The following is a 25,827-nucleotide window of genomic DNA, read 5'->3' as shown; positions in this document are numbered from 1 at the left end:
ACATCGGCTTCGTTGGCCAAAACTACATCCAACTGGGTGAATGCTTCTAATAAGCATCGCCTCCTTGCATTAGTCTCTCTTTATTGCCCCACTCGATAGCCCACGCATTAAAGTCACCGGCTATCACCTGTGGACATCGTCTCCTTGCGTCGTGAACAAGATCGTCTAACAGGTCTTTAAACTCAGGCAGTGTGAGGCTCGGTGGGGCGTAGCAACTGTCTACGAATATACCGCTTATTTTTGCCCACACAAAGCCACTAGTCGCCTGACCCATACTATATTGTATGGCTTCACGACCGCACGCCCATATGGCCGCTCCACCTGTCGAATCTGTGGCCCATACACTACCGTCAAGATTTCTGTGTGGTTCACTAATGATAGCAATCTTCACTGCGGATTCGTAAGTGGTCTGCGCAAGTAAATCTTGTGCGACTCTGCAACGATTGAATTCCGGGCATTTACCACTTCCAGCAATATGCCGGCTATCCCGTCCCTTCTTTCTTTCGCGCAAAATGCATTTGGAGTCTCTATTGCATTCTCTTTCAATATGTCCTTTCTCCCCACACCTTCGACATCGATCGGATCGATCGATGCCGTTAGTGCATGCCTTTGCGAAGTGTCCAAATATTGGGCTTTTGAAGCACCCCTTTAAAGAGATCTGTTCCCTTAGTCGGCAAACAACCCATCTAATACGAACGTTCCCCACGGCCAACAACTTCTTCGCTAACTCCACTGGTAGTCGCATTGTGGCCGTTTAAGTACCGCCATAAGCTTTTCTTAGGCTCACAATAGATTCTGCGCTGAATTCCTCCAAATTGAGTTGTTGTCTGTCTGTTTGTCTGTCCGTCACACGTTAATGCGACAAATTCACACTCAAATATCTTTAAAAAAGAAATACTCAAAACCTTTCATACCTGAAGCGGCCAGCTTCCGGTTTCCCGACTTGTTATGACTTCAACCTGAGATATGTTTGTAGGAATGATATTAAGGATAATAGTTTTTGATACTTGATGATGGTTTTTCCAGTAGTGTGAGCATTAGTCAGAGGAACTAGAATATTTAATCAAATAGCAACCACTTAAAAATACCCACATAATTACTGATCACGTTTTGCACGGGGTTGAAATTATGCGGAAAATGGGGCCCGGGGTGAGCATTATACAGATCTGGGGGAGAAAATTATTCGGGCCCGCTTGTTATCCCTTATTTTTATTGAAATTCTATTCCATGTGACCGAGAATACTCTGGGCCCGGGGGAATCCCCACTTTCCACTCCCCTTTCGTTAGTCCTGCATCTGTCTGGTTCATCACACACGACTGTCTGTCTGCTGTCCGAGGCAGACACAGACATCTGTTTACCGCAGACACAGATTTTGCTCCGTACCAACAGTTTGTCTCGCATTTGTCTGTCTGATGTCTGAAATGAGTACAGACATTTGTTTTTCTGTTGTCAATTTGCACGAAAACAAAAATTTCAATTAACAAACAAACCAGTTGTTAGTTCCTCTGTTCGTTGCAAGCAATCCACAAATTTGTTTAGTTAAAAGGTTAACTAACCAAGCCAAGCTAATTCGTAAAGCACAAACGGCACTGCTCATAATTTCATGTGATTACATGATTATGATTACAGCGATTATAACCATAGCCAGAAAGATTATGATTACAATCGCGTAATCACGTAATCATTTTCTGGTTATAATCGGAATCATCATGTACTGATTTCCTTCCTGAGGGTAATAATAAGAGCTAGAGAAAGGCCGACCAATGGCGAATCAGATACAACCATAAGTTGTACCCAATATTCAACGACCCTGAAGTCTCCAAATTAATCAAACTTCGGAATTAGCAATGAGCTGGCCACGTTCAACGTATGGGCGATACTCGGATACATAAAAGGGTATTCGAAAGAAGCGCAGAAGGACGAAGCCCGGTAAGATTCCAAAATTGAAAGACGCGATCGATGGATCCAGATGGTGGGAGGGAGGACATATTGAAGGGTAAGGCTCGAAATTTCGTGAACAACTTCTTCCCTTCTTCAATGCTATACATATAAATACAATTTCGAATCTGTTGCAACAGTTGAGCAACGTTAGATATTGCCTTCTGTTTGTAGTTAAGTCTAAAATTGAAAGACCAGTAGCTTACTCCAAACTACAATTTTATTTTATTGTGTATATTTATTATGTATATAGGTATTCTATACCTACCTCTAGCTAGCTTTGTACTGATGAAGGGAGTAAGTTGCTCCCGAAATATAAATATACATAATAAAATAAATTTGTAGTTTGGAGTAAGCTACTGGTCTTTCAATTTTAAAGTTGAGCAATGTTATCAGCACTAAATAACAACACCATTTCAGGTGATGTGGAGTTGCCACCGGTGCTGCTGAAACTTGGCCGATTGAACGAAACACCAAAAGTCGGGCTCCCGAATGGGGGGATCAAAGTTAACATTTGGCATCAGGCCATCCACTGTCAAGCCTATTCTGGAAGTGCAGCTGAATGGAGAAATTTGAATTCCTATCGACAGAGAAAGGGGGGGGGGGGCAAATGAGAACGTTTCATTTTCATTGTCCTTATTTTTGTAGTTTTATAACAGATGCTCAGCTCTCGTTGGGATGGCAGATAGTAAGTGAGGTGAGCGAATTTATCGTAGAAGATTGATTTGAAAACTTGTGCACAATGGAATTTTTAACGATTTATACGTTAAATATAACGGCCATATAGTCTCAGTTCCTCATTTAAGAATATCTAGAACCTTTCATACCTGGAGGGTCCAACTCCAAGTTTCTCCACTTGTTTTCTAATTTTGTGTCCTAACACTAAATCTCCGTAGTCACTCATTTAACAGAGGAAATATCACAAACTCGAAGGATTCCCAATGAAAAACATGCCCGTCAATTACTTTTCCAATTTGCAAGCATAGCCTGAAAGCAGGACCCAATCATGCTGTTATTCATCGACTTTAAAACCGCCTATGTTAGCATAGGCAGGGTAAAACTGTACACGGCCATGAGAGAATTCGGTATCCCGACGAAACTAATAAGACTAACTAGGCTGACCCTGACCAATGTGCGAGGCCAGATAAAAGCAGCAGGATCACTCTCAACACCATTCGACATTAACAACGGTCTACGACAAGGGGATGCCCTATCATGCGTCTTCTTTAACCTAGCCCTCGAGAAAGTGATCCGTGATGCTGATGTAAATGCAAGAGGCACGATCCTCTTTAAGTCCACCCAACTACTGGCCTATGTTGACTATATCGACATCATGGGAAGAACCACCCAAGACGTACAAACTGCCTTCATCCAGATCGAGCAAGCGGCGCGAGATCTTGGGCTGCACATCCATGAAGGGAAGACAAAATATATGATGACAACTTCAGCACCGAAGACGAACCAACCAACAACATCAAACCCCACTGGTCAAACAGGAAGAATAAGAATAGGAGAGTACAAATTTGAGACCGTTGACAATTTCTCCTATCCAGGGTCGAAAATTACAACCGATAACAGCTACGATGATGAAATCCGCGGACGGTTGTTGTCAGCCAACAGAGCTTATTTCAGCTTACAAAAACTGTTCCGCTCGAAACGTCTTACCATAGGGTCAAAGCTCGTACTGTATAGGACAATGATCTTGCCAGTCCTCATGTATTCCTCGGAAACTTGGGTTCTTAGCTAGAAAAATTACGAACTCTTGACCACGTTCGAGAGAAGAATTCCCCGAAGAATTTTTGGCCCCCTACATGAGGATGGACGATTCCGTAGCCTACACAATCACGAAATCTATGAGCGATACCATGACCATCCGGTTGTGAATAAAATCCGGCTCAATAGGGTACGATGGGCGGGTCACTTAATCCGTATGGATGAGGATGATCCCACCCGGAAAGTCTATAAGGGCAATATCTATGGTAGAAAAAGAAGACGAGGCAGACCCTGCCTAAGATGGAGCGATGGCGTAGGCCAGGACGCCAGACAGCTTTTATGGATATCGAATTGGTGGACCTCGGCGCAAAACCGGGATGTCTGGAGTTCCTAATTAAGGCAGGCCTAGACCGAATACCGGTTGTTGCGCCGTTGATGATGACGATGAATCATGCTGTTAAATCTGTTCTTACCTGGCAAGAATGTTAAATACTTCTAGTCGATCAACTAATGAAAGAAAAATTAAATCCTAGGAAAATATCCAAAACCCGTCCTCAAACATATATCTCGCTACTGACAATTTGGTCGATCATCAAGTCAACTCCCAATCACTAGCTATAATTTTTTATGATATTATAATTACCTCACTTCCTACATTGACTGCTTCTAGCCTTCTTAAATTTATAATATATTTCTAATGGAGGAACATAAATTATTCATAAATACAAATATTGAAATAGTCGTTCCAAAGACAAGACAAGTTTCTAATAGCTTTTATGAATAAACTGCCCAAATATTAATCTTATCTTCAAATTAATTTACGAAGTACTTTGAGGTTGTTCACTAATCAGGCCTCTTAGTTTCGGCATTAGTTGTTTATAATAGATGTGATGTACTGTTGTGTAATGTTATTGTTTCAGCTTTATCTAAAGTTATGAAAATCGGATGAGGTAAATAAAAGTTCACCCGACCTTGCGCTGTTTTGTATAAGATAACTCATGTGATAATATGGAAATCGTAAGAAGCAAAATCTAGACATTTGCAAACCCGTACTGTTGTTGCTATCCAGCTAATCAACTGATGGGTTTAGAAAAACCTATCATACCACATTATCTTGATCCTAGCGCCATTACTCTAAAATGATGCATTCATTAAATTTTGTTAATTAGTTACTATGCAAAGCTGTTTACTTCCTGAGCAGGTCTGAAATTTAGAAAAAATGAAGAATGCAAATGAAAACCATAACATCAGGAACTATTGGGCTCTTTCGAATAATAGACAGCATTTGCGTCGTTGGGTGCCATTTTTTTTTATCATCATATCTTGTTTTTTTCATCCCCATCTACCTAACAAATATTACATCTGTTTTAGATATTACTACTCCATAACATTTGATTGTAATACTATTATATTAAAATCATGAATCTAATCAATTCTACACGAATAGTTGAATGCAATGGACTTCATACCTTTTTCTTTCCCTTTAGTCCGTTTGGTAGCGAAGTCGGTTCGTATAAATCGGTGACTTTCCTTTGTAGTGGACTTGCCCCCCGTGGAATCGACAGGCTATGGCACTACCTAACGTAAGAACGTTCGCTGTTTCGGTCGGCTTTTGGGTCGTTCCTTCTTAGCTAGCGAATTTTTCTTAGTACAGGTAACATGACCATACAATTGAAGAGGTCTTTCGCGCAACCTTTCTACGATGGGTGCAACTCCATAACGATAGCCGATGTCGTTATTTCGCACGTGACCATAGCAAATTATACCACTGATCCAACGCAGTACCTTCGTCCCCATTACAGCGAGGCGGCATTCATTCTCTTGGGTAACCGGCTAGCACTCGGAACCATAGAGAGCAGTAGGGGCGAAGGACATTACCGTAGATTTTCGATTCAAATAATTCGTTGATTCATTGATCACTTTGTGAAATGCCGCTTCATCTAGGCTTGCGCTAATATATGGTTGCCATAAAAGGAGATATAGCGCGCCAACCACACCATCGTTGTCAGTTCTTGGTAATGTATTTCAACTCCTGACACAATTTTCGGACAAAATTGCACTCTTCTTCCACCATTCTATGCTACGAAGCTCGAGGGTGACCCACTCGCTGCATATCCAGGGACAATAGGATCCACTGTGACATAACGCTCAATGAAGTTCTCTGCTTGATGCCAATGGTGAAATAGTTGCGTTTCCAAATTTTAGCCAAACAGCGAAGGCGCATTTTGCGTATTGGTTTGAGATAAAATTCACGCATTTGCTAGAGATGCATAGAGCCTGGGAATACTTGGTCTATGCAAAGGATTAATTTCCGAGAATTCTATACACGCTCTTTGTAATTCGTTTCGAACCTGAAAGGTGGAGAAGAATGCTTCGGCGAGTACTAAAACTGATGCCTGCAGTGTAGCGTGGTGTTGTTGATTGAAGCCGCCGCCTCTGCCCCCATCGGCTCTTAGTCACCACGTTCCGCGATAACCTCAAGTCGAACATGCTCCCTGATGATGGCCGGGATTGTGTCGCTGCGAGTTATAAAGCGGTAGTAGTCTGCGACTCACTGCACAGTCACATGTGCGAATTACGGAAACCGCTCGAAGAATCTTTGGTGCAACAAGAGACGGTAAGATATTATACCCGCCCCCACCATTATTTCGTAGTAGGAGCGGATGATGAAGAGGTTCATTTCCTCAGTCCACTTCATCCGCTGCCTACACGAAACAGCTGCAGCAGGCGGAGCAATGCTCCTGGTCATCGTGGCACCTAGACCTCGAACCGCCCCACGATTAGCAGTTGCGCCGCCATGCTGTCCATTACGGGAGCCTGACTCAGTCACCAAGTCAGACTACTCCCGTACCGGATCTTAAATTTCTCCTTCTTCTCAGTTTTGGGTTTGCATTTTATACCGTCAGGGGTGGTGTTTTATAACTGTCAGGGGTGGTGAAGGCTTCCTCAGTGAGTAGTCTACAAGACTACAAAGTTCCTGCAATTTCCTCGCCTGCCCGCTGAGACGCTGCTGTGGCGTACAACCATTCAGACTGAAACTGTCCATCCATCCTCCTTTCACAACCGGGCTTGCATATGACTTTTATTACATTATTTCCTATGTCTATGATGCTGCCAAATTTTGTATTTCTGCCATGAACTTAGGACGGACTTTCCGGTAAATTTCTAAAACATGGTAATGTACTATTATTAACTTTATTTGTGTAGATATCGGAACGGGATGTATTTTGAGGCATTGATTTCATATAGATGCATCACTGTGAGTTTTTTCGGTTGAATAGGTTCTGAGAACGAGAGCTGTTTCATTTTTTGGGACACACATTCTGAGCCCTATCTCCCCTATGTTTTACCCAATATCAGAAATAACACCAGTTTGGCAAAGTACTATTCAAGCTCCTTCATTTCATACCCGACGTGATCATATTCTGTGAAAACAAAATTTATATCTCCCCTTCGCATATATTATAAGCCCTCCTTAAAACTTAACATAAAATAGCGCCACTCGCTGCATGTAAAGGGCACACAGGCCACATGTTCTCGTGACAATCGGTCCAGCCGTTTCCGAATAAATTGAATGTGACAGACTGACAGACAGACATTGAATCGATTTTAATAAAGTTTTGCTTCACACAAAATTTTAAAAATAGTGAAAATTGAAAGATTTTTTTCACACCTGCAAAATTTTTACTTTTGACACGTGTCCCGCAATTGGAGAACTCCAGTAAAGTCCTTCAACGGACTCTGTTATGTTTGGCTTAATTTATTCAAAAAGTTCCCAAGAGTTGTCCGAAATATGACTAATATGATGTCCAAATTTTATTGAATTCCAATTAATTCGACCCACTTAAAAGAAATCTAAAACAAATACAAGAAACTAAGCCTTTTATTGTGGTTTCCCCATCGAAGGGTTACTTCAGTTGCAGTAGAAGTTATGATGACATTTTTCTGTTTATTTTTTCGCCAAGAAGAGTGGGAACTGGCAACGCCCACAAGACATGCAGTGAGTTACATTGTTCTACTCTGAGTTTAAGGAGGTGAGGTTCTCATACATACAAAAGGAGGTGTACTCTTTTTCACCGAATATAATCATGTTAGATATCAAATGAAAGATCTCGATTAGTACTTTTCGGATCCAGTTTCGAGATTTGTCGGAAGGGTGGGGAGTGCGCGGGGTCGAAACTGCTGATTTTTAGAAACTACTCAACCGAAAAATGTGAGAAAAATTATGAAGCTGCCTCTATACTGGGCCCAAGTACTATGTACAAATGGAATAGATCTGCACTCAAATTTATTTAGATAAGAAACAACTAAAACCTTGTTAACCTGAAGCGCTGAGGTTCCTGTTTTTCGACTTATTTAGTAATTGTGTCCGCCGCGTAGGTGCTTCCAAAAATTCGATTTCTAGTTTGTTTTCTTAATAGGAAACTCATGTGAAGTTACATTGGATCATCGATTTCAGTGCTATAAAATATTCCTTCTACAAACTCTAAAACATCGATTTGATGCGGCATACAAACCATACGGCAACGAGGGTTCGAAACACAGGAGCAGCAAGGTAACGCGTGCTAAATAGCTATAACTTCGCACATAATGCTCCGATCGTTGTGAAATTTAGTGAGTATATTTTAAAATAATATACTTAAAGAATATACAATAGAAAACTTTTCGATTTCCGTGGCCACCACAACCTTATATAATAATAATAATCGGTGGCGCAACAATCCATATTGGATCAGGACCTTGAAGTGTGTTAGAGCACTTCATTCAAGACCAACTTTATATAACCCCTCGATAGTAGAGTAATTATTAGGAACAGATGTGAAATTAGAAGATATATTCACAAAAAAGTTGCAAATAATGCAGAAGTGTTTATTATTGAGTGTAAAATGCATAATGTACATTGACAAAAGCTGGTGAAAAATCAGGAAAGAAATGCAAATTATGCGGGCTCCGGTTTTTTGAGCAAGTTTGGATGAAGACTGAAGTTATAATGCTCGTACAAGAGAGGATAAGTACCTGAAAAAGGTAATCTTGCTGGAGATGAGCTAAGCAAATATTCAAGTATTAGTAAGAGAAAGGAAACTCACATTGGAGAACATTCAGATGATGGATCTGGAGCCATTGGCGCAATTATAAACAGATCATGAGAGAAACCTTATGCCGGCTCCACACAGACAGTTTCTGTTTTACACGAGGCCTTAAAGAGGGCTGGGGAGACGTCGATTGTTCATGAATGTAATTTTAATATTTCACTCGAATGTCAATTATTCTCGGTAATTATGACGTCAGTATCTTATTTTCGTGGCTTAAGATGCAGTAAAGTCACGCGAAATTTATTAGTTTGAACTATGATACTATAACTTTGATATACATTAGATGAAAAAAATGTTCGTATTCCCTTCTTGCATATGTGTGGAGCCCCCTTTAAACTCCATGCAAATTTATGTCACTCACTATATGCATCGGATTCCATAGCTCCCATATGTCCACGAAATTTCGGTTAAATCGAAGTAGCCGTTTTGGAGAAAACTATGTGTAAGAGACATACAGACAGATAGTAAGTGAAGCGACTGAGAATACAGGATTATAAACACATGATTACAATCACGAGAGCCCAATTTTATTAGCTCACGTAATCATGATTATGATTCTGCCCAAATCTAGTGTGAACCAACAAGGCTTTGAGGCAAAATCCAGCCGTTGTATTCCTATGAGCCAGGCCTTTTCTCATTAATTCGCGCTCATAATGTTTTACAGTCCTTAGAGCTGGGAATTACCAATAAATTCAAAGTATTTTCTGCGTTTTGGAAAGACGACTAAAAGGGATAAAAAAGTGTATGAAATCGTCAGCTCAAACCGCTTTACAACTCAAATAGTCTCACATCGAGTTCAATACATTGGATGTAACTCCATTCGAGAGTAAATTAAGAAACTGAAGAGGCTGAAAATGGAGCGAAGCGCAAAGCAAAATATAAATATAGGTCACGGTTTAATTTGCAACTGTAGCATATATGTAGGTCACTATTCAGTTTCCAAACATTATTGTTGATGAATATAACTGAACTTCTTGTAAACATAGTTGTGATGACTAAGGTGGAAGAACACATTGCGTCGTTTCACACATTGGTGTTAATGAATCGCATTAATCGACAGGCAAAAATGCTGGATTGCATACAAAAAGCTATCAAGCATGAGATAAACGTGACGGCGCGATGACTGAGTTGGTTGATCATCAGTCTTCTCATCTCGTTGCCCGATCCGAATTCCGATCGTCATGAATGTTTTTGTTTGTCTTTATACTTGTTTGGTTGCTATCACACTGTGTAAGGTATGATGATAATAAAACGGAACCAGAGTTTCATTGAAAATAAAGTGAAGAAAAAGGTTACAATAAAAAATAAGTCGGACCGGAAGCTGGACGCTTCAGGTATGAAAGGTTTTATTTGCTTCTTCTGTGAATATATTTGAGTGTAGAAATATCCCATTTGTACGTAGCCCGTTATGTATATGCATTTAGCATATCAGATTTAGTACTTCGGGTTATTTACACGGTAAAGACAACTTTGAGCTACTGTAACTTTGTTACTAATAGTATGATTTTGATCAAATTTGGGAATAATATGCATCATATTATACTTCATACTTCTACAACTCTGGCATAAACCTAAAGGGGGTTTTACTCAATTTTCCCAAATATATTGTAATATACTATTATTAACTTAATTTGAACAAGTATCGATATGGAGAGTATTTTGAGGTCTGGGCACCATATAGAGGCAACTTCATGAATTTTTTCAGATTTTTCGGTTGGGTAGTTTCTGAGAATGGGACCGTTAGAAAATCATCACTTTTCACCCCTCCCACTCCCCGCCTTTCTAACAAATCTCGAAACTAAGACCGGCTTCGAAAAGTACTAATCGAGACATGACTATATCCGGTGAAAAAAAAATGTACACCCCCCTTTTACATGTATGGGGACCTCCCCTAAATCTCACCCAAAAAGGATATCATTCACTGCATGTCTGGGCGTTTGCAAACAAAACCTTAACAAGTCGGAATATTGGAAGTTGAACGCTTCGGGTATAAAGGCTTTGTGTTCACGTTGTGTTATAAATATTCTATGCAAGTTTTTCCATTTGAACATACCTAAAAATTCAAAATATTCCTTGATATACATATGATACATATGTTGATATACATAAAGTTCCGCCGTTCATATGAGTTCACCTTATATGATGACGTCATACACTTCTTAGAGTGTGATAAATTCACATGATATACATCCTACATTTAATCTTCTTTAAAATTTTTAAAATTGTGTAATTGTGTAATAATATAATACTAATGATATCGGAATATTTGAGCGGACGGGGAATGGGTATTCTGAGGCCTAGATTTTGTAACGTTTTGATTTTTTTCAGATTTTTCGGTTGGATATGTTCTGGGAACGAAACCTGTTACAGTTTTGGGGCACACATTTTGAGCCCCGGCTCCCCTATGTTTCACTCGGTATCAAAAATATTAATTGTGATAGACGGACAATCGATTCTAATAAGGTTTTGTTTCACATACTGTTCGGATCCTCTATACTGGAAAATGGAGACATACAAAATCTAAACGAAATTGCTGATGATATTGATAAACTCCGTAACTTAACAAGTGAGGATGACAAAATATTTACACTGAGCTAAACTATAGAAATTTATTTCTTTAATTTGGAATATTACCTTCATTTATAATGAAGCTTGAACAACTTACAATTGAATCTTTTTCTTTTTCTTCAGCTTTTTTCCCGTTCACAAGCGGGGGCGGGTCGTCGTGATCGGTTTCGCCATTTGGCGATCTGAGTGCAATCTCGAGGCTTTTAAATCTCCATCCAGCATATCAAGCCACCGATTGAATCGAACAAAGAAAATAATTTAGCAGAGATATCTAACGTTGGTAACAACAAAAACCTCACCAACGATCTTTAGCTCAACTGAACTGCCCAGAATACGATTTTTGATGAAAGATATTTGAGCTACAAATGCACAAATGGTTCATTGTAGAGCAACAGCATGAATACAACATTATCATGTTACTCGTCAAGAACCCGTTGAAGCAAGCAACCTTAGATTCAAATATTAAAATGTGTATTCAGTGCTGACGAGAGAGGGGAAAAGGAAAGGAAATTCCCTCCAGGTTTGAAGTTTTGTCGGGCGGCCGGAATACAAAATTTGAATGCAATAAAAAGATGGATGGTGGCGGTAAATTTTTTTCTCGGTTTTTCAGCACCCTGGTTATATAGTAATATATGGCTCTCAGCTTGGTAAGGGTAGGCGGAAGAGATGGAATAAAGTCGTTATCACGTTCATTGAACCGGATAATTCGAGTGCATCAAGTGTTCGGGTAAGCATTTTATCCTTGAGTCGCTATGGGACCTTATTTACATTAAAAACTAATTCGTGCCAACAACGTTCTTTGTCTTGATTGAGGTAAAAGTCAATCTTCACGTCTCCACATAGGGAGAAAATTCAGACCCCCGAAGTTGCAAAAACAACTAAGTTTATTAAAGTCTCTATCCCCCCCTACCCACTACCCACTAGACGGACATAACAGCAGTTCTTCATTGCACAGATGTATATGAAATCCGTGGGCGTTTAACAACACTTTCTTATCTGCGCCCAGGTCTCGAGAAAAGCTTCGACAAACCTGCTTATGTAAACCTTTTCAACATTTTAGGGAGAATTTTTAGGTATCCGGAAAAGCAGTCTTGATGTTCACTGGATGTTCTACTAGGACTTCTTGCCCCTATCTGATTACCATTAGCAACTATGATTCAAAGTTTCATTGCAACCATTTCGCGGAGATATTTACCTCCTACGAAAACTTCATTGAAGCAATTTTAAAAAGTTTTCTAACAAGAGTATTTCAAACTTTATTTTCCAGAACCCAAAGCCCGCAAAGCAACCATAGGTACGTCGTTTGTGGAAAATCCCCGGAGCTGGATTGATGATGCTGAGCCCTCAACCTATTTTTTCAGGCTTTTCTATTTCGCCCTGGCCCCGCCATTGAGCAAATTTAGGGCTTGCGGATAATATCCTCCCCATTTCGCTTTCGAGTAATCTAACCACGAAAATCAAATTGATATACCCTTCGCTTAAGGGCTGCCCTTCTTACTAGCATTAAGGGACAATGAATGGTGATGGTGAATCACTAACAGTCGATGAGTGATGATGGTGACAAGCGACGTTTTTCTAAAAGACCCCATTTAAAGAAAGATTTTTTCGTAGCCATGCCTCCGCATTAGTATACTGTAATCTTCACAAATTAAGTTGATGCGGTGGTTGACGAATTGATAATGGTATCACATTGATTGACTCCATTTGCTCCAAAAGCTTGTCGAAGTAACTAACATCCCTCTATATGTTCGCCTGCAGGATAGTGTTGAATTAATTGCTAGCATCATGCAGCGCTTCTTTAAATATTGACACTGATTTGAAGCAAGAATCTGGGCAAGCATCTGCTTTGGTTTCTTGCTCAAACCAAATTCATTATAATATTGTGTTGTCCTGATTTGATCCCACCAAGCCGGGTCATCGATAGGCAGGCCCGCACGCCATAATCTTCATTTATTATTGTCCCAGGCTAGTATAACCAAAAATGAGGCAGATATGACTTTATAAAACCTTTTCATTAATGCAAATAAAAAGAGTGTGGTGGCCAATCAGACAGAGAACCCTGATTGACTCCGCTTTAGATTTCAAATTCCTCAAAGAATTGACCACGATTCAACATTTGGCATTTTGCATCGTAATATGTCACCCAGATAACAACTAATAATTTCTCCGGAATATCCTCATATGTAGAACACTCCAAATAAATAAAATATACTCCAATATTGAAAGAGGAAATGATGTAAATTTAAGGCATTAGCGCGTACTTAAGCTGAAAGATTTTTTTGGTTTGTGTACTTACTATCGCTGCCTTTTACCTGGCTTTACAGATGTAGTGAGCAGTATTCTTGAAATTACTGGAAAGATGATAACTAAAATTAACAGTTTATGGAGAGTATTTCTTTTATTGGCAAACTGCAGCGCTAAGAATTTCGGGAACCAACTGTCCCTATCAGTAGTGTGCTGCCTTCTGAAAAATAGAGAGTACACTAAGGTATTGACTGATAGCATTGATCCGAGATCTTTAAATCGCTTAGTTCAATGTTAGGATCGGTAACAAACAATTCTGTTTTATTCAGATTTAATCTGTGACTGTGTTGGATGAGGCGATCATTTCTTTTTTGAACAAGTTGCTAGATGTCAGCTACGCTATAAGAGCATACATAGCTAAAAATTCGAAATATTCCTTGATATATCCAATTCTGCCGTCCATATGAGTTCTCTGTATATGATCATTACGCTATATACGTCTTAGATTGCGATAAATGCACGGGAAATACACAACCTGGCCTTCTATAACTTTGTTAATAACAGTTTGGTTTTTTCTTTCCATTACTACTTATAACGCTACCAAATTTTGCACGTCTAGAATAAACTTAAGTGAGATTTTCAGGTAAATTCCTAAAATATGGTAATATGCTATTATTAACTTTATTTGAGCATCTCGGAATGGGAGGTATGTTGAGCCTAGATTTTGTAAAGCTGCACTATGGTGAATTTTTTTCAGATTTTTCGGTTGGATAGGTTCTGAGAACGAGACTTGTTACATTTTTCGGGCCATACACTTTTAGCTCTCACTCCCCTATGGGTCACCCAATATCAGAAATAAGACCAGCTTCAAAAAGTACAAATCGAGCCCTTTCATTCGACATCCCCCATGACTATATTCTGTTGAAAAAAAAATTTACACTCTTTCCTTTCACATGTATGGGGAGCACCCCTTAAACTCAACGCAAAACGGCGCCACCCACTGTATGTAAAGGGATTCACAGACCACATACTCTTAAATTTCGTGACAATAGCCTTAACTGTTTCCGAATAAATCGGGTGTGACAGACGCTTCCTTGATGAACACCGTCGGAGGCACGAAGCGGTTTTGATACATCCGCCACAGTTCGAACTTTATTGTTCGGATCGTGGGGGAGGAATTTAACCACCACCACCATTTACTAGGTGTCGCCACAGAGCATACTAGATGAGTTGGTGTGGGACACGGTCAAAAGCCTGGATCCAGAAATACAATATAAAGAGGGCGATGCTAATCATGGTTTTTTATTCATGTGTACTCGCGCAGTGTGCCATGCGTCAGTAGTTCGGCAGTTCTTCAAAAAACTCGGCTTGGTTCACGGTTATTCGAACAATGTGGTGAATACGGTTGTGAAGAATGCGTCTGTGCTAGCACGGACGGACGGATAGGAGTAGGCAACCAACAAGCGGAAAACTTTCGGGTACATAATATTGGGGCACTATTCGACCGCAGGAACGTTGATTAGGTTTTAAATTTTGTCCCAGGGGAGAATTTTTCGAAATCCTATGTAAATTAATGGGCATCCAGAAATCCGAATAACGTCAATGTCCTCTCAATCAAGTGGAACAGTGAAAAAATTTAATCGAACGTTGAAAGAATAATTGAAGGAAGTCGTGGACATGGGCCAACGGAACTCAAACGAATCGCCCTTGTTAGCCGAAAAGGGGACTTTGGAAGTGTCAAGTTTTTATATAACGATAACTGGTCGAAGTACACTACCCACGGAACATTGTATATTTTCATACCTTTCAACATCGTTGAGCAGAAACATCATTCAGGTAATTATCCTCGAAATGTAACGTAATATGAAAGTCAATTTATAAAACTCTGATTCCTCCTTTTTCCAGATCCACACTCTGCTTCTATTTGGAAGTATAATAGCTGAACAGACTAAGCAGTGCATTTAGCTTCACAATATAGATAGGCCGTTCAACGTTTTGCAACAAATCAGAGATTTGTTAAGAGCACTCCTACATGGTAAATTCAGCATATCTGAATCAACAAGCTACAGAATACTAATCGTATACCCGGACCCCTGTAATCTTATAAATATTTTTACTTCTAGTTTTACGATGTTATTTCCACTATTACGTCTACGTCTCTGAACTGAATTATAGCTGTTTGATAACAGCAGATCAATATTTACTTTAAAATCATCACCAAATAAAAGCAAATATAACAACAGTAAGAAAAGAGCTGTCTTCGCTTTGACTTTTTAGAACTTTTCATTGTTTCATGTAGCATTCAAGCAATTTTGTAAGATAACAATAACAATGGACGTCTCAAGTTATTTAGGAATTAGTCTGCAAATCTGTGTTTGATTATCATTTACTTGTACTGCGCAAATATTGAACAAAGAACACCAGGAGTTCATTGGCAGCTTTGCTACTGAATCCTAGTCTCCTTTTTACTTAATGTTTTCTCAGTGAGAAGAAAAAGTTTCTCACTAAGAAAACAGGTTGCGTTTCTCGGGCGCATTCTTTGGAAAGCAATCGGCTCACAGAAAAAGTTAATCAATCACTCCCAGTTTATAAAAGAGACTATTTCTTTGGAATTTGGAAAGCTCGACTGTTACCAAATTTATTGAAGAAGATGCCAGCAATTCAAAACACTAAACGGGTGTCTGCCCGTTTTTTTTGAGGAACTATTCCATTTATATATAGTTTTTCATGACCAGTATACATGACGAGTACTCTCATAGCGAAAGTTGAGACAGGCTGGAATCAGCCAATCCGGGCTGGTTGGAATCAACCATCAGCCAAAGTTGTCTCCAAACCTGAAAAGCAGCGAAACGTGACCGTTTAGGAAGACCAGCACCTAATTGCACATTCACTGAAATATTCCGGCGAAACGCGATTGCAGTTGTGTTAACCGAGCTCGGGTATGGGAAAGGTCCTTTTAAACGCCCCTCTCAAACCGTGTCGAAATTTGAGGCATTTGAAGGTATAGTGTGCTGAATTCGCAACAATATGAATCTGAAAATGAGAATCGAGGAACAATACCCAAACATGGCAAATGAAATGTATGAATTAATCTTGCGTGAAGAGGCCAACTTTCACGCGATCCCTGACGGATCGCATCGTCAACCCCGTCTATTTTCAGGCGTTAGGGGAACCTCCCTCCAACCCTTGGTCGCTATATGCGCCGGATTCGCCGTACAGAAAATCGGAGAGCATGTGAGTGTACTCCTCACTTCAATCACTATCAATAACCTTTCTTCATCAATCATAATATTGAATAAAAAATTCAGTACAGTTCAACTATTCCAATAAGTTTCATCCTTTGCTACGTTTCATATTTATACTAAATGTCCGGGATTTTTACAAACAAAATAGAATCCTCTTTTTATCGAGTCCGGAAATGTAAGTGATCGAATTTCATACCAGCAAATATGGTATTAGTTGCACATCTTGTTCAGGTTGAACAGCGATCCTCCCTCGCCTGATGACAGAAATGCCTTCAAATCCGCAAGATGGAAACAGACTAGAAATTTCTCTTTGCTCTATGGAAGCCAGTGAAGAGCAATGTTGTTGCGGTACGGACGAGGGACCTAAGACAACCTGGAGTTGTAGAAGTGTGCACCAATGAAACTATTAATGCCTTAAAAACGTGACTGAATACGGTCGAGCTTGACCTAACGAAACAAAGACCGGATGCCTAAGTAAGTACGTATAGCGAAGATAAATTTCAAGGGACATCTGGGCACTATACAGACAACTACGGTTTGTTGAGGGAAAAAGCAACTCATCAGACGTTGCCTCTTCTCTGCGAAGAGATTCATTATGATCATAGCTTAAAGCTCTATTTAGATTTTGTTAATCCTCAATGAAAGTAAGGCAATTATTGGAAAAAAATTGTACTAAGAGAGGCAGATCCTACCCTGCCCTAAGATCCCAAAAAATTTCAACGTGGTTCACGTAGGGAAAGATTGAATAAAATAGGAAAATGTTGCTAAACAACTACGGTTCTAATTTAGATTTGAACAGTTGAAAATTCGAGGCGCTAGATATTCACCCAATTCGAAAAATGTGGTTTCAAGAAAGGCGCGATTAAGTTTCGGGTGTTAAAATTTTAATGGCATTCATACTCTAGGCCAAATCTCAGGCATCGAGCCATACAGTAGGTCCTGATAAGAAACATTCTTATGCCCCTTATTCTCCCTTATTGAAAAATAGGTTCTACGGACTTCTCTAGTTTATAAGTTGAAATAAGAACTAGGTTTTTTTCCTTATCCTGTAAATATTTTTATTTTTTCCTGCATACAATCGTTTCGGAGACCACGTGCCTCCTTCCTCAGTGCTAGTACCTAATCTAGATTAAAAATATTTACAGGATAAGGAAAAAAACCTAGTTCTTATTTTAACTTATATACCAACTGTAAACAAAAACATGAACATTAATTTCAACTTCTCTAGTTTTTTTCAGTGGAGAACGCTCAGACTGCTCTATACGTGTTGAGTCAGTTTTACCAAAAGTGACAACAATAAAATACCATTGTAATATCAATTTAGCTCATAGCTTGCATAATAGGATTATATTATATATAAATTACTGCAAGGATCGCAGCAATATCAAGGCCAGTTTTGTGGAAAAATATTTGGGATCCATTTCGACCCTTTGCTCGAGTGTTTGGTAAATCCGCTCATGTAACGCGTTAGTAACTCATCTTCCTGCCTGGGGGTATAAATGATGTCGGCATTTCTCGTTCATAGAAATTTTATGATAACCCATGGATTAGATAGGTTTTTTTTGAAAATTTTCAATTGAGTTGCTGTTTCTATGTATAGTTTCACTCATTGTTCTCTATATGATATATATTACAATATAAAAGGCTGATGAAAACATATTAATTGGAGGAAACACAAGTCACTCACGATAAAACCTATTTTGCGTTTTCTAGCGATTTTTTAGCAACTCCTATTCTGCAAAAAAGATTCAGACACTTGTGGCTTATTACAAAAGCAAACTACAGATTTAAATGTGGGACATGACTTAAAAAAAAGATATATATTTTGTGAAAAAAAAATGCACCCGCCTTTCGCATATAAGGGGAGCCTAGTCTTAATGTAAAGGGACACTCAGACCACATATTCTCACCAAATTTTGTAATAATCGATTCAGCCATTTTCGAGCAAATCGGGTGTGGCAGACAGGCAGACAGACATTGAATCGATTTTAATAAGGTTTTGTGTAAAACAAAACAAAAAACTAGAAGGTAGTGTAACCACTACTGTGTAGGCAAAAGGAAAGAGCTACCAAAGCACTCCAAATTCCTTTTGCATTTCTTTGTTATTATCATGAAATGCATAAATATTTTTTTTTGCAACTTTTAGTTCCTCCTGATAGCGTTAAGCAAATCGAATATTTTAGCGGTGCAACGCATTAGTAATTCAAAAAGGATTCTATTCATGGGACTCGAAGGTAGCCAATGAAACGCTAGGTTTAGTGTAAAACAAAAAGCGATTTGATGTCTGTCTGTCTGTCACACGGACTTTTCGCAGAAACGACTGCACCTATTGTCACAATTTGGTGAGAAGGTGGGAACTGTGAACCTCCGCATATAGTAAGTAATATCGGTGAGGTGCCCCTGTATGCGAAAGGAGATTGAATTTTTTTCACCGAATATGACCGGGGTCTGGACCGCCGATATCTGCACAAATAAGGTTAATAATAATGTATTCCTATTTTTTTCGAAATTCATCCTGGAATCCATCAATAATATAGAGCAAAGTACTATCAAGTTTTGTGGAAATGGCACTATTACTAACAAAATTATGATAGGTCAAAGTGATCGCTTTTGTGCAAATTTACTGCAATCTAAGACTTTGAATGTCAGTATCATACTAAAGTGAATAGTCTGATATAATATATGTATATACATGACGAATTACAAATATCATTCGGACAAATCGCCCCAAAAATTCTTATAAAATAAATACACAAAACCTTTCATATCTAAAGCGCCGAGCTTCCGGTTTTCTACTTGTTTATATTCCTATAGATTTATAGATATTTTTCTGAGAATATCGAAAGATAACCTCGGTTTGGGGCAATTCTCGCGTATAGGTGAAGGAGGCATTCTATAAACTCTTGCACGTCTATTGTCTAGTTTTTTTTCCAATGGATCCATTTCTTTTTGGTTTATAAAATTAGATCGAGTAGGTTTCCAGAAAAACTTCATACTAGTTTGAAAAACATAATTTTGAGAAAAAAGGGGTTAAAGTTTTTTTTTAATCAAATTTTTAATAATTTTCTTTTTTTTAATTATATTCGGTCACTCCTGATGAACGTCGACGGTTCTTACTCTCTGTCAGCAGCTGCCAATAGTCGAGCAAAACTTTCACCTTCGGAATTCATAGCTATGACATTTTTTCTTTGGAAATTTCTTAATGAAATTTTAGGAGGCGATTCTTAAAAGCAAAAGGAAATCAAATATGTAAAGAAGTCAGAATATCAGAAGCTGGATGCTTCGAATATAAAGATTTTCTGTTTATCTTGTGCAAACAATTTTCTATGCACCCTTACATAGATTGAAATTTAAAACATTCCTTGAAATATCCAACTCCGCCATTCATCTGAGAGATACAAAACCTTCTATACTTTTGTTAATAATAGTTGCATTTCCTTTCAACTTTCCAAAATTCTTTACTATGTTATTACTTATACGATATCTACGATGAACTTAAAGGGGCTTTTCGGGTGAATTTCTAAAATATAGTCCATTATCGTCATCAACGGCGCAACGACCGATATTCGGTCTAGGCCTGCCTTAATAAGGAACTCCAGCCTCCCGCTTTTGCGCCGAGGTCCACCAAGTCGATATTCCTAAAAGCTGTCTGGCGTCCTGACGCCATCCGCTCCATCTCTACCATAGATTTTGCCCTTATAGACTTTCCGGGCTGGATCATGCTCATCCATACGGATTGTGTGGCCCGCCCACCGTAAACTATTGAGCCGGATTTTATCCACTACCTGACGGTCGTGGTATCGCTCGTAGATTTCGTCGTTATGTAGGCTGCGGAATCGTCCTTCATCAAGTAGGAGTCCAAAAATTCTTCTCTCGAACGCCGCCAAGAGCAGTTTTTATTGCTGAGAAGCCAAGTCTCCGAGGAATACATATGGACTGGCAAGATCATAATCTTGCACATTAAGAGTTTTGACCCTATGGTGAGACGTTTTGAGCGAAATAGTTTTTGTAAGCTGAAATAGGCTCTGTTGGCTGCCAACAACCGTGCGCGGATTTCATCGTCATAGCTGTTATCGGTTGTGATTTTCGACCCTAGATGGGAGAAATTTTCAACGGTCTCAAAGTTGTAATCTCCAATCTTCATTGTTTTCGTTTGACCAGTGCGATTTGATGTTCTTCGTTCTTGGGTTTTTTAGCGCTGACGTTGCCACCATGTATTTCGTCGTGCATTCATTAATGTGCAGCCCGAGATCCCGCATAGCCTGCTCGATCTGGATGAAGGTAGACTGTACATATCGGGTTGTTTTTTCCATGGTGTCAATATTGCCAGCGTAGGCGTAGACTTGAAGAGGCGGTATGGATATTTACATACTTTAATTTAATGAAGGAAAATTAAAGAAGAGAAAATGTACCAACAAGTTAGTTCCACATTATAGCCTTGCTATAATGTGGAGGTGCAGATAGATAAGATATGAAAAGAAAATCAGACAATGTTAGGATGTCCCACTCGATTGAAGAGTTTTCTCACCTCCATTCTCATTCTGGCTAGGTTCTTGTTCCTCCAGGGAACGTTCTTTGATGATTTGGCTATCTTAGTCGGACAACTGGCCTCAAATGCGTCAATGACTACCCTGAAGAGGCTTCTCACCACTGTTTCCAGCTGTTTCTCGCTCCTGATATCTCTGCTCCCTTGCAGATGAGCCATGTTGTCACTCAGTTGTCTTGTGTAGGAGCCCCAGTCTGTTCTCCTGGAATTCTTTATTATTCTGTCTACTTCCGAGTTGCCCTCGATGTCGAATCTAATTTTTCTGTGAGCCGATATTGAGGGCTGGTTTGATACTCTCCAATTCTTGACCAAGCTGCTCATCCCTGCCCCTTGCTTGGTACTGGTCACGAATGTTGCCGTCTGTCTTATGAGCTTCTAGCTATAATTAAGGGTGAATTCAAGAAGGTATTCACTTCTTTGGTTGATGTCCCTGCTTCCCCAAATCTCATGGTGGGTGTTGGCAATGCAGCCGTGATGTGATAGGTAAGTGAAACAATGACGGCTCATTGTTTCAGCCTTGTGATGGAAAAAACCGAAGTAATCATCTTGACTAAAAAGAAAATCGTGACTCTGAGTGACTTTTCGATCAGCGAGATTGTTAAACCCAACGGTTAAGTACATTGAATTGCCCTCGATTTGAAGATGAGTTTTTTCGAGTAAATCAAAGCAGCACCGGGCAAAGTGATAGTTGGAATTTCGGCCTTAAATCGGCTCATGAAAAATGTTGAGGGTCCTATCATAAGAGCATGATATGTCTTTTCATGAATGCAACACTGTTTGTTTTGTTCTATGGTGGGCACGGTTGGGCTGAAGCACTTGACAGGGTAGTTGCGAGGGTGATTTCCATTACCGTCTTGCCAAGGAAAATAACATGATTTACAACTGCAAAGGAAGAGACTCAAGGGCGGTGGTAGCTCGTGAAGAACGACGACATATACTACGGAGGCAGATATAATGCGTGGCTTTTTAGCCACTTAAGACCGTGATATTGATTATCCAGTTTTTAATTAGGCATGTAGTTTTTCAGTGTTACTTGAGACTGGGGAGACATGATTCCCTGACTGCATATATTGCAATGAGGTGGTGGGCGATACCAATCACATCTCCTCTCTTGTGGAAGTGAGCGTAGGATTCATCTGTAATTTTACTCAGATACAGGGGAGATTTTTACGAACCACAGTTGTCAGAAAGATGGCGAAGAGCGCGGTCAAATGAACTTGTTCTGGGATGCTAGGAAATTTTGAGTCATTTGAGGAAATTGGACGTGACGTCGTGTAAGAGACACTTATGTGAAGGTAGAGCTACTGGTTTCGGACAGCGGATGCTACAATGATTAATATAACAAAAGAAACAAATTTAAAATAGTTTTTTTATTGGCTAAAATTTGTTTATGGGAATAATGCAAACAATGTGAAAAACTGGAAACAAGCTTCCCATAATGACTGACATAAATGCTGCTCGACACAACAAACTTTTCCTGCCAGAACCCAACATACGTACCACAAAGTTTATCCTGTCGAAAAGCAGGAGGACTTGCAGGTGTATTGTGGGCATTCTGACAGGCCATAATTCACTAGCTGGGCATATGTTCAGAATAGGAATTACCGAAGATGATACGTGTCCCTCCTGTAATGAGGAAGCAGAATCTACGGAGCATTTCCTATGTGAATGCCCCGCCTATGGACGCATCAGGCATCAGATCTTTGGTGCCGACGTTCTCCAATTGCGACAGGTAGCATTATTTCCACTAACGGAAATTCTGCGATACGTTAACGAATCCGGAATATTCCGTTAGACGGGGGTGGCGAATACAATAGGCCTGAGTACTCAGAAGCTGCAGCTTCTCCCTCACCATATACACACACACACAATGCAAAGAGTACACTGATGAAAGTTTGGTCGGAAATTTATTTTATTTATTGGGTTGAGCAAGGTTCTTCAGGAGAACATTCTCCTGAAGTATATGCCTTCCTTCATTAGACTATTCATTTTAATATGATAGTGATGTTCAAGGCCTTTGTGTACGGGGCATCTACATAAAAATGATAATATTAATCTACTAGAACTTTACTAACTATAGCAGGATTTGTGCGAAGTGTTGCGCCCCACATTTTGGATTTTTTAGTTGTAGTTTTCGGAGAATGGATAATGCCTTACTTTTAACTTGTACCTCATCGAGTCGCTCATTATCTGACAGGCTTTCAAGGAAGGTACCTGGATCACCGCGATCATCATCACAGTAACCCGGATCATCTCGCCTCGATTTTCACCATGAAATATCCCAGATTCCGTACATACTACATTAAATGGAACCCTATCTGTAGTTACATCTAACTACTATGGTATATCTTTAATAGCAATGCCTTTGGTAAACCGGGGTGATTGGCACACTATTTCTCTAGTCTGACTGACTGTGGCAGCAACTTTGTTGCATTTCAAGTACATTCGAACCCATCGACAAACATGTTTTCGTATTTTGCATGTGCCTCGCGGTTCGCTATTCCTCCGCCATTTATTTAGTACAGCGGCGTATCGCTAGATATGGTGCCGTTGGTACAACGTATGTATGCAAATGCGTGCAGTCGTGGATTTTGTCGCTCTAATATTGCTTAATATTTGGAATTGGTCTTATCGACCAATATCTAGTAGTACATTTCCTCTGTATCCATGTCGCATGTGACACGTATCTAAGGAAGGTCGTTCAATGACTAGTTAGCTAGCTACGAGCTTATGCTGTACATCAAATAGTACTTTGAGTTTGGTGGGTTTACTAATACTGATCCGGGAATCACAAGCTTCGGCCATCCGGTGAAGGTCATTATGTTGCTTCATAAAAACAAATATTTGTCTCTAACCCTAGAATTTCTGGTTAGCCTTCGTAAAAATGGTAGCCTCATCATGAACTTGCATTGATGGTTTCGTTTGGTTGTTGAAAAGAAATTCGCCTCGCATTCATATTCAGTCTTATGACGCAGATTCTCACTATTCTCAATCACCTATAGTTTTTATACTTGTTTGCCTAATGCTCTTCGCATAACATACTATACATACAATACGTTTTCAGCACACTCCTTCCTGCTGCTATACAGCCAAATATGAAATTTTACCCCAATTGAAACCCTTTGGCTAGATAAATGTATGATAATCGCATGTAAGTCGTCTGAGTCTGAATTGGTATCTTCCAGGTAGAGATGGCCAAACTTCCTGTTTTTTAAGATGGGCGAATTTTTGACAAGATGATCATACGCTAAAGCAATATAGTGCCACGCAACTGGAACTTGAATTCGACGAGTCTTCCATTAAGCGACATTATAATTTTTCAGATCCCTTTAATGATTATCAGATCCACAATGCCGTGCAATGAAGTCCAGTTAGAAGCCAGGATTCAATTAAGCTCGACAACCAACTGAAAATTGTTCCCGATAAAACCTATTGGTGTGGAATTGTTGAGGAAAGTTTTCGTTTCCTTTTATTGACCGAAATTATGTTGTTAAAAATCACATATATTGTGTTAACCCGTCCCCCCCCCTTGCTCTGACGATGCAGTTGGTTCCCGAAATACAGTATATATGATTTTTAACAATACAATTTTAGCTATTAAGGGCAAATACTCTCCTCAACTTGATTATTTTGTTATAGTTCGGGCTGACAAATAGCTTTGCAACTTCAACTGCCTTTGCTTGAGGTTCTAATTCTACTTTGCTCTGATGCTTCTCTCTCTGAATGGAAAAAATTAGGTGGTACTTGCGACACAACATGCAAGCTCCATTCGGACGTGTCTTGATTCTTTTTCCAAGTTTAAAAAATTATGTAGAGGGTGAAGTTGTTGACATTTCGTGCACTGTAAGTTATCTAACTACTTATCTACAAATATTTGATGTTCGTGGTTTCGTGATGACTCTTGGAGACTCGATGACTTGTTTTTTGGTGGTCATGGGAAACTGAAACCATATTTCAGGAAATTCAGCATATTGTTGAATTTGCCAATTGTTTTTCAATTCTTAAGTGATTGTTCATGCAAGAAAAAGATCGATAAATCTACCTTTTGTCCATCTTTTTTTGGGGGGTGTGTATGATTTTTGCATCACAATGATCTACCTTAAATACACCCGATAACATTTCACCCGGCGGTAATTATTATTAACTACGAGGCAAAGCTATATTACATAGCAGAAAATTAGCAAATTTTGGTCGTTCAGATCGGCCTCCACCTAAACGCGGGAAAACAATAGTCATCTTGGATGATCATTTGAGCACCATCCACGTGCGGCTTAAACGGAAAGTTTCACCAAGATAGAATCTTAGTTAGAATAGAAATTACATCAGCCTCTCAAGTTATTTTCCGATTGGACTTTAGGAGTACTTATTAATTTGTTTAACTTTTTTTATCTTTACCCTATCTAAAAACAGCATTTTGGGTTTGGTGCTCTGACAGCAGTTACTTGTGATTTCTTTTCTTGTTTTTGGTTGGTCATTTTT

General features: G+C 39.4%; 1 protein-coding gene across 2 annotated transcripts in view; it reads right to left on the bottom strand.

The window, feature by feature from the left end:
- The window catches only part of LOC119649479 (facilitated trehalose transporter Tret1-like), a 44,814-nt gene that overhangs the window by 5,492 nt on the left and 13,495 nt on the right, over nt 1-25,827 (bottom strand). The window contains exon 1 of one of the 2 annotated variants that reach the window (XM_038051646.1): nt 15,361-15,385. The exons of the other annotated variant lie outside the window; for it this stretch is intronic. Coding sequence (XP_037907574.1) covers nt 15,361-15,370 — 10 coding nt within the window. The 5' untranslated portion in view covers nt 15,371-15,385. Of the gene's footprint in view, nt 1-15,360; nt 15,386-25,827 lie in introns of those variants that run through there. 2 annotated transcript variants of the gene reach the window in all.

This window comes from Hermetia illucens, chromosome 2, assembly GCF_905115235.1.
Source record: "Hermetia illucens chromosome 2, iHerIll2.2.curated.20191125, whole genome shotgun sequence".
NCBI classification, from domain to species: domain Eukaryota; kingdom Metazoa; phylum Arthropoda; class Insecta; order Diptera; family Stratiomyidae; genus Hermetia; species Hermetia illucens.
Note: the sequence above shows the minus strand (reverse complement) of the source record. Positions and strands in the feature narration are given on the sequence as shown.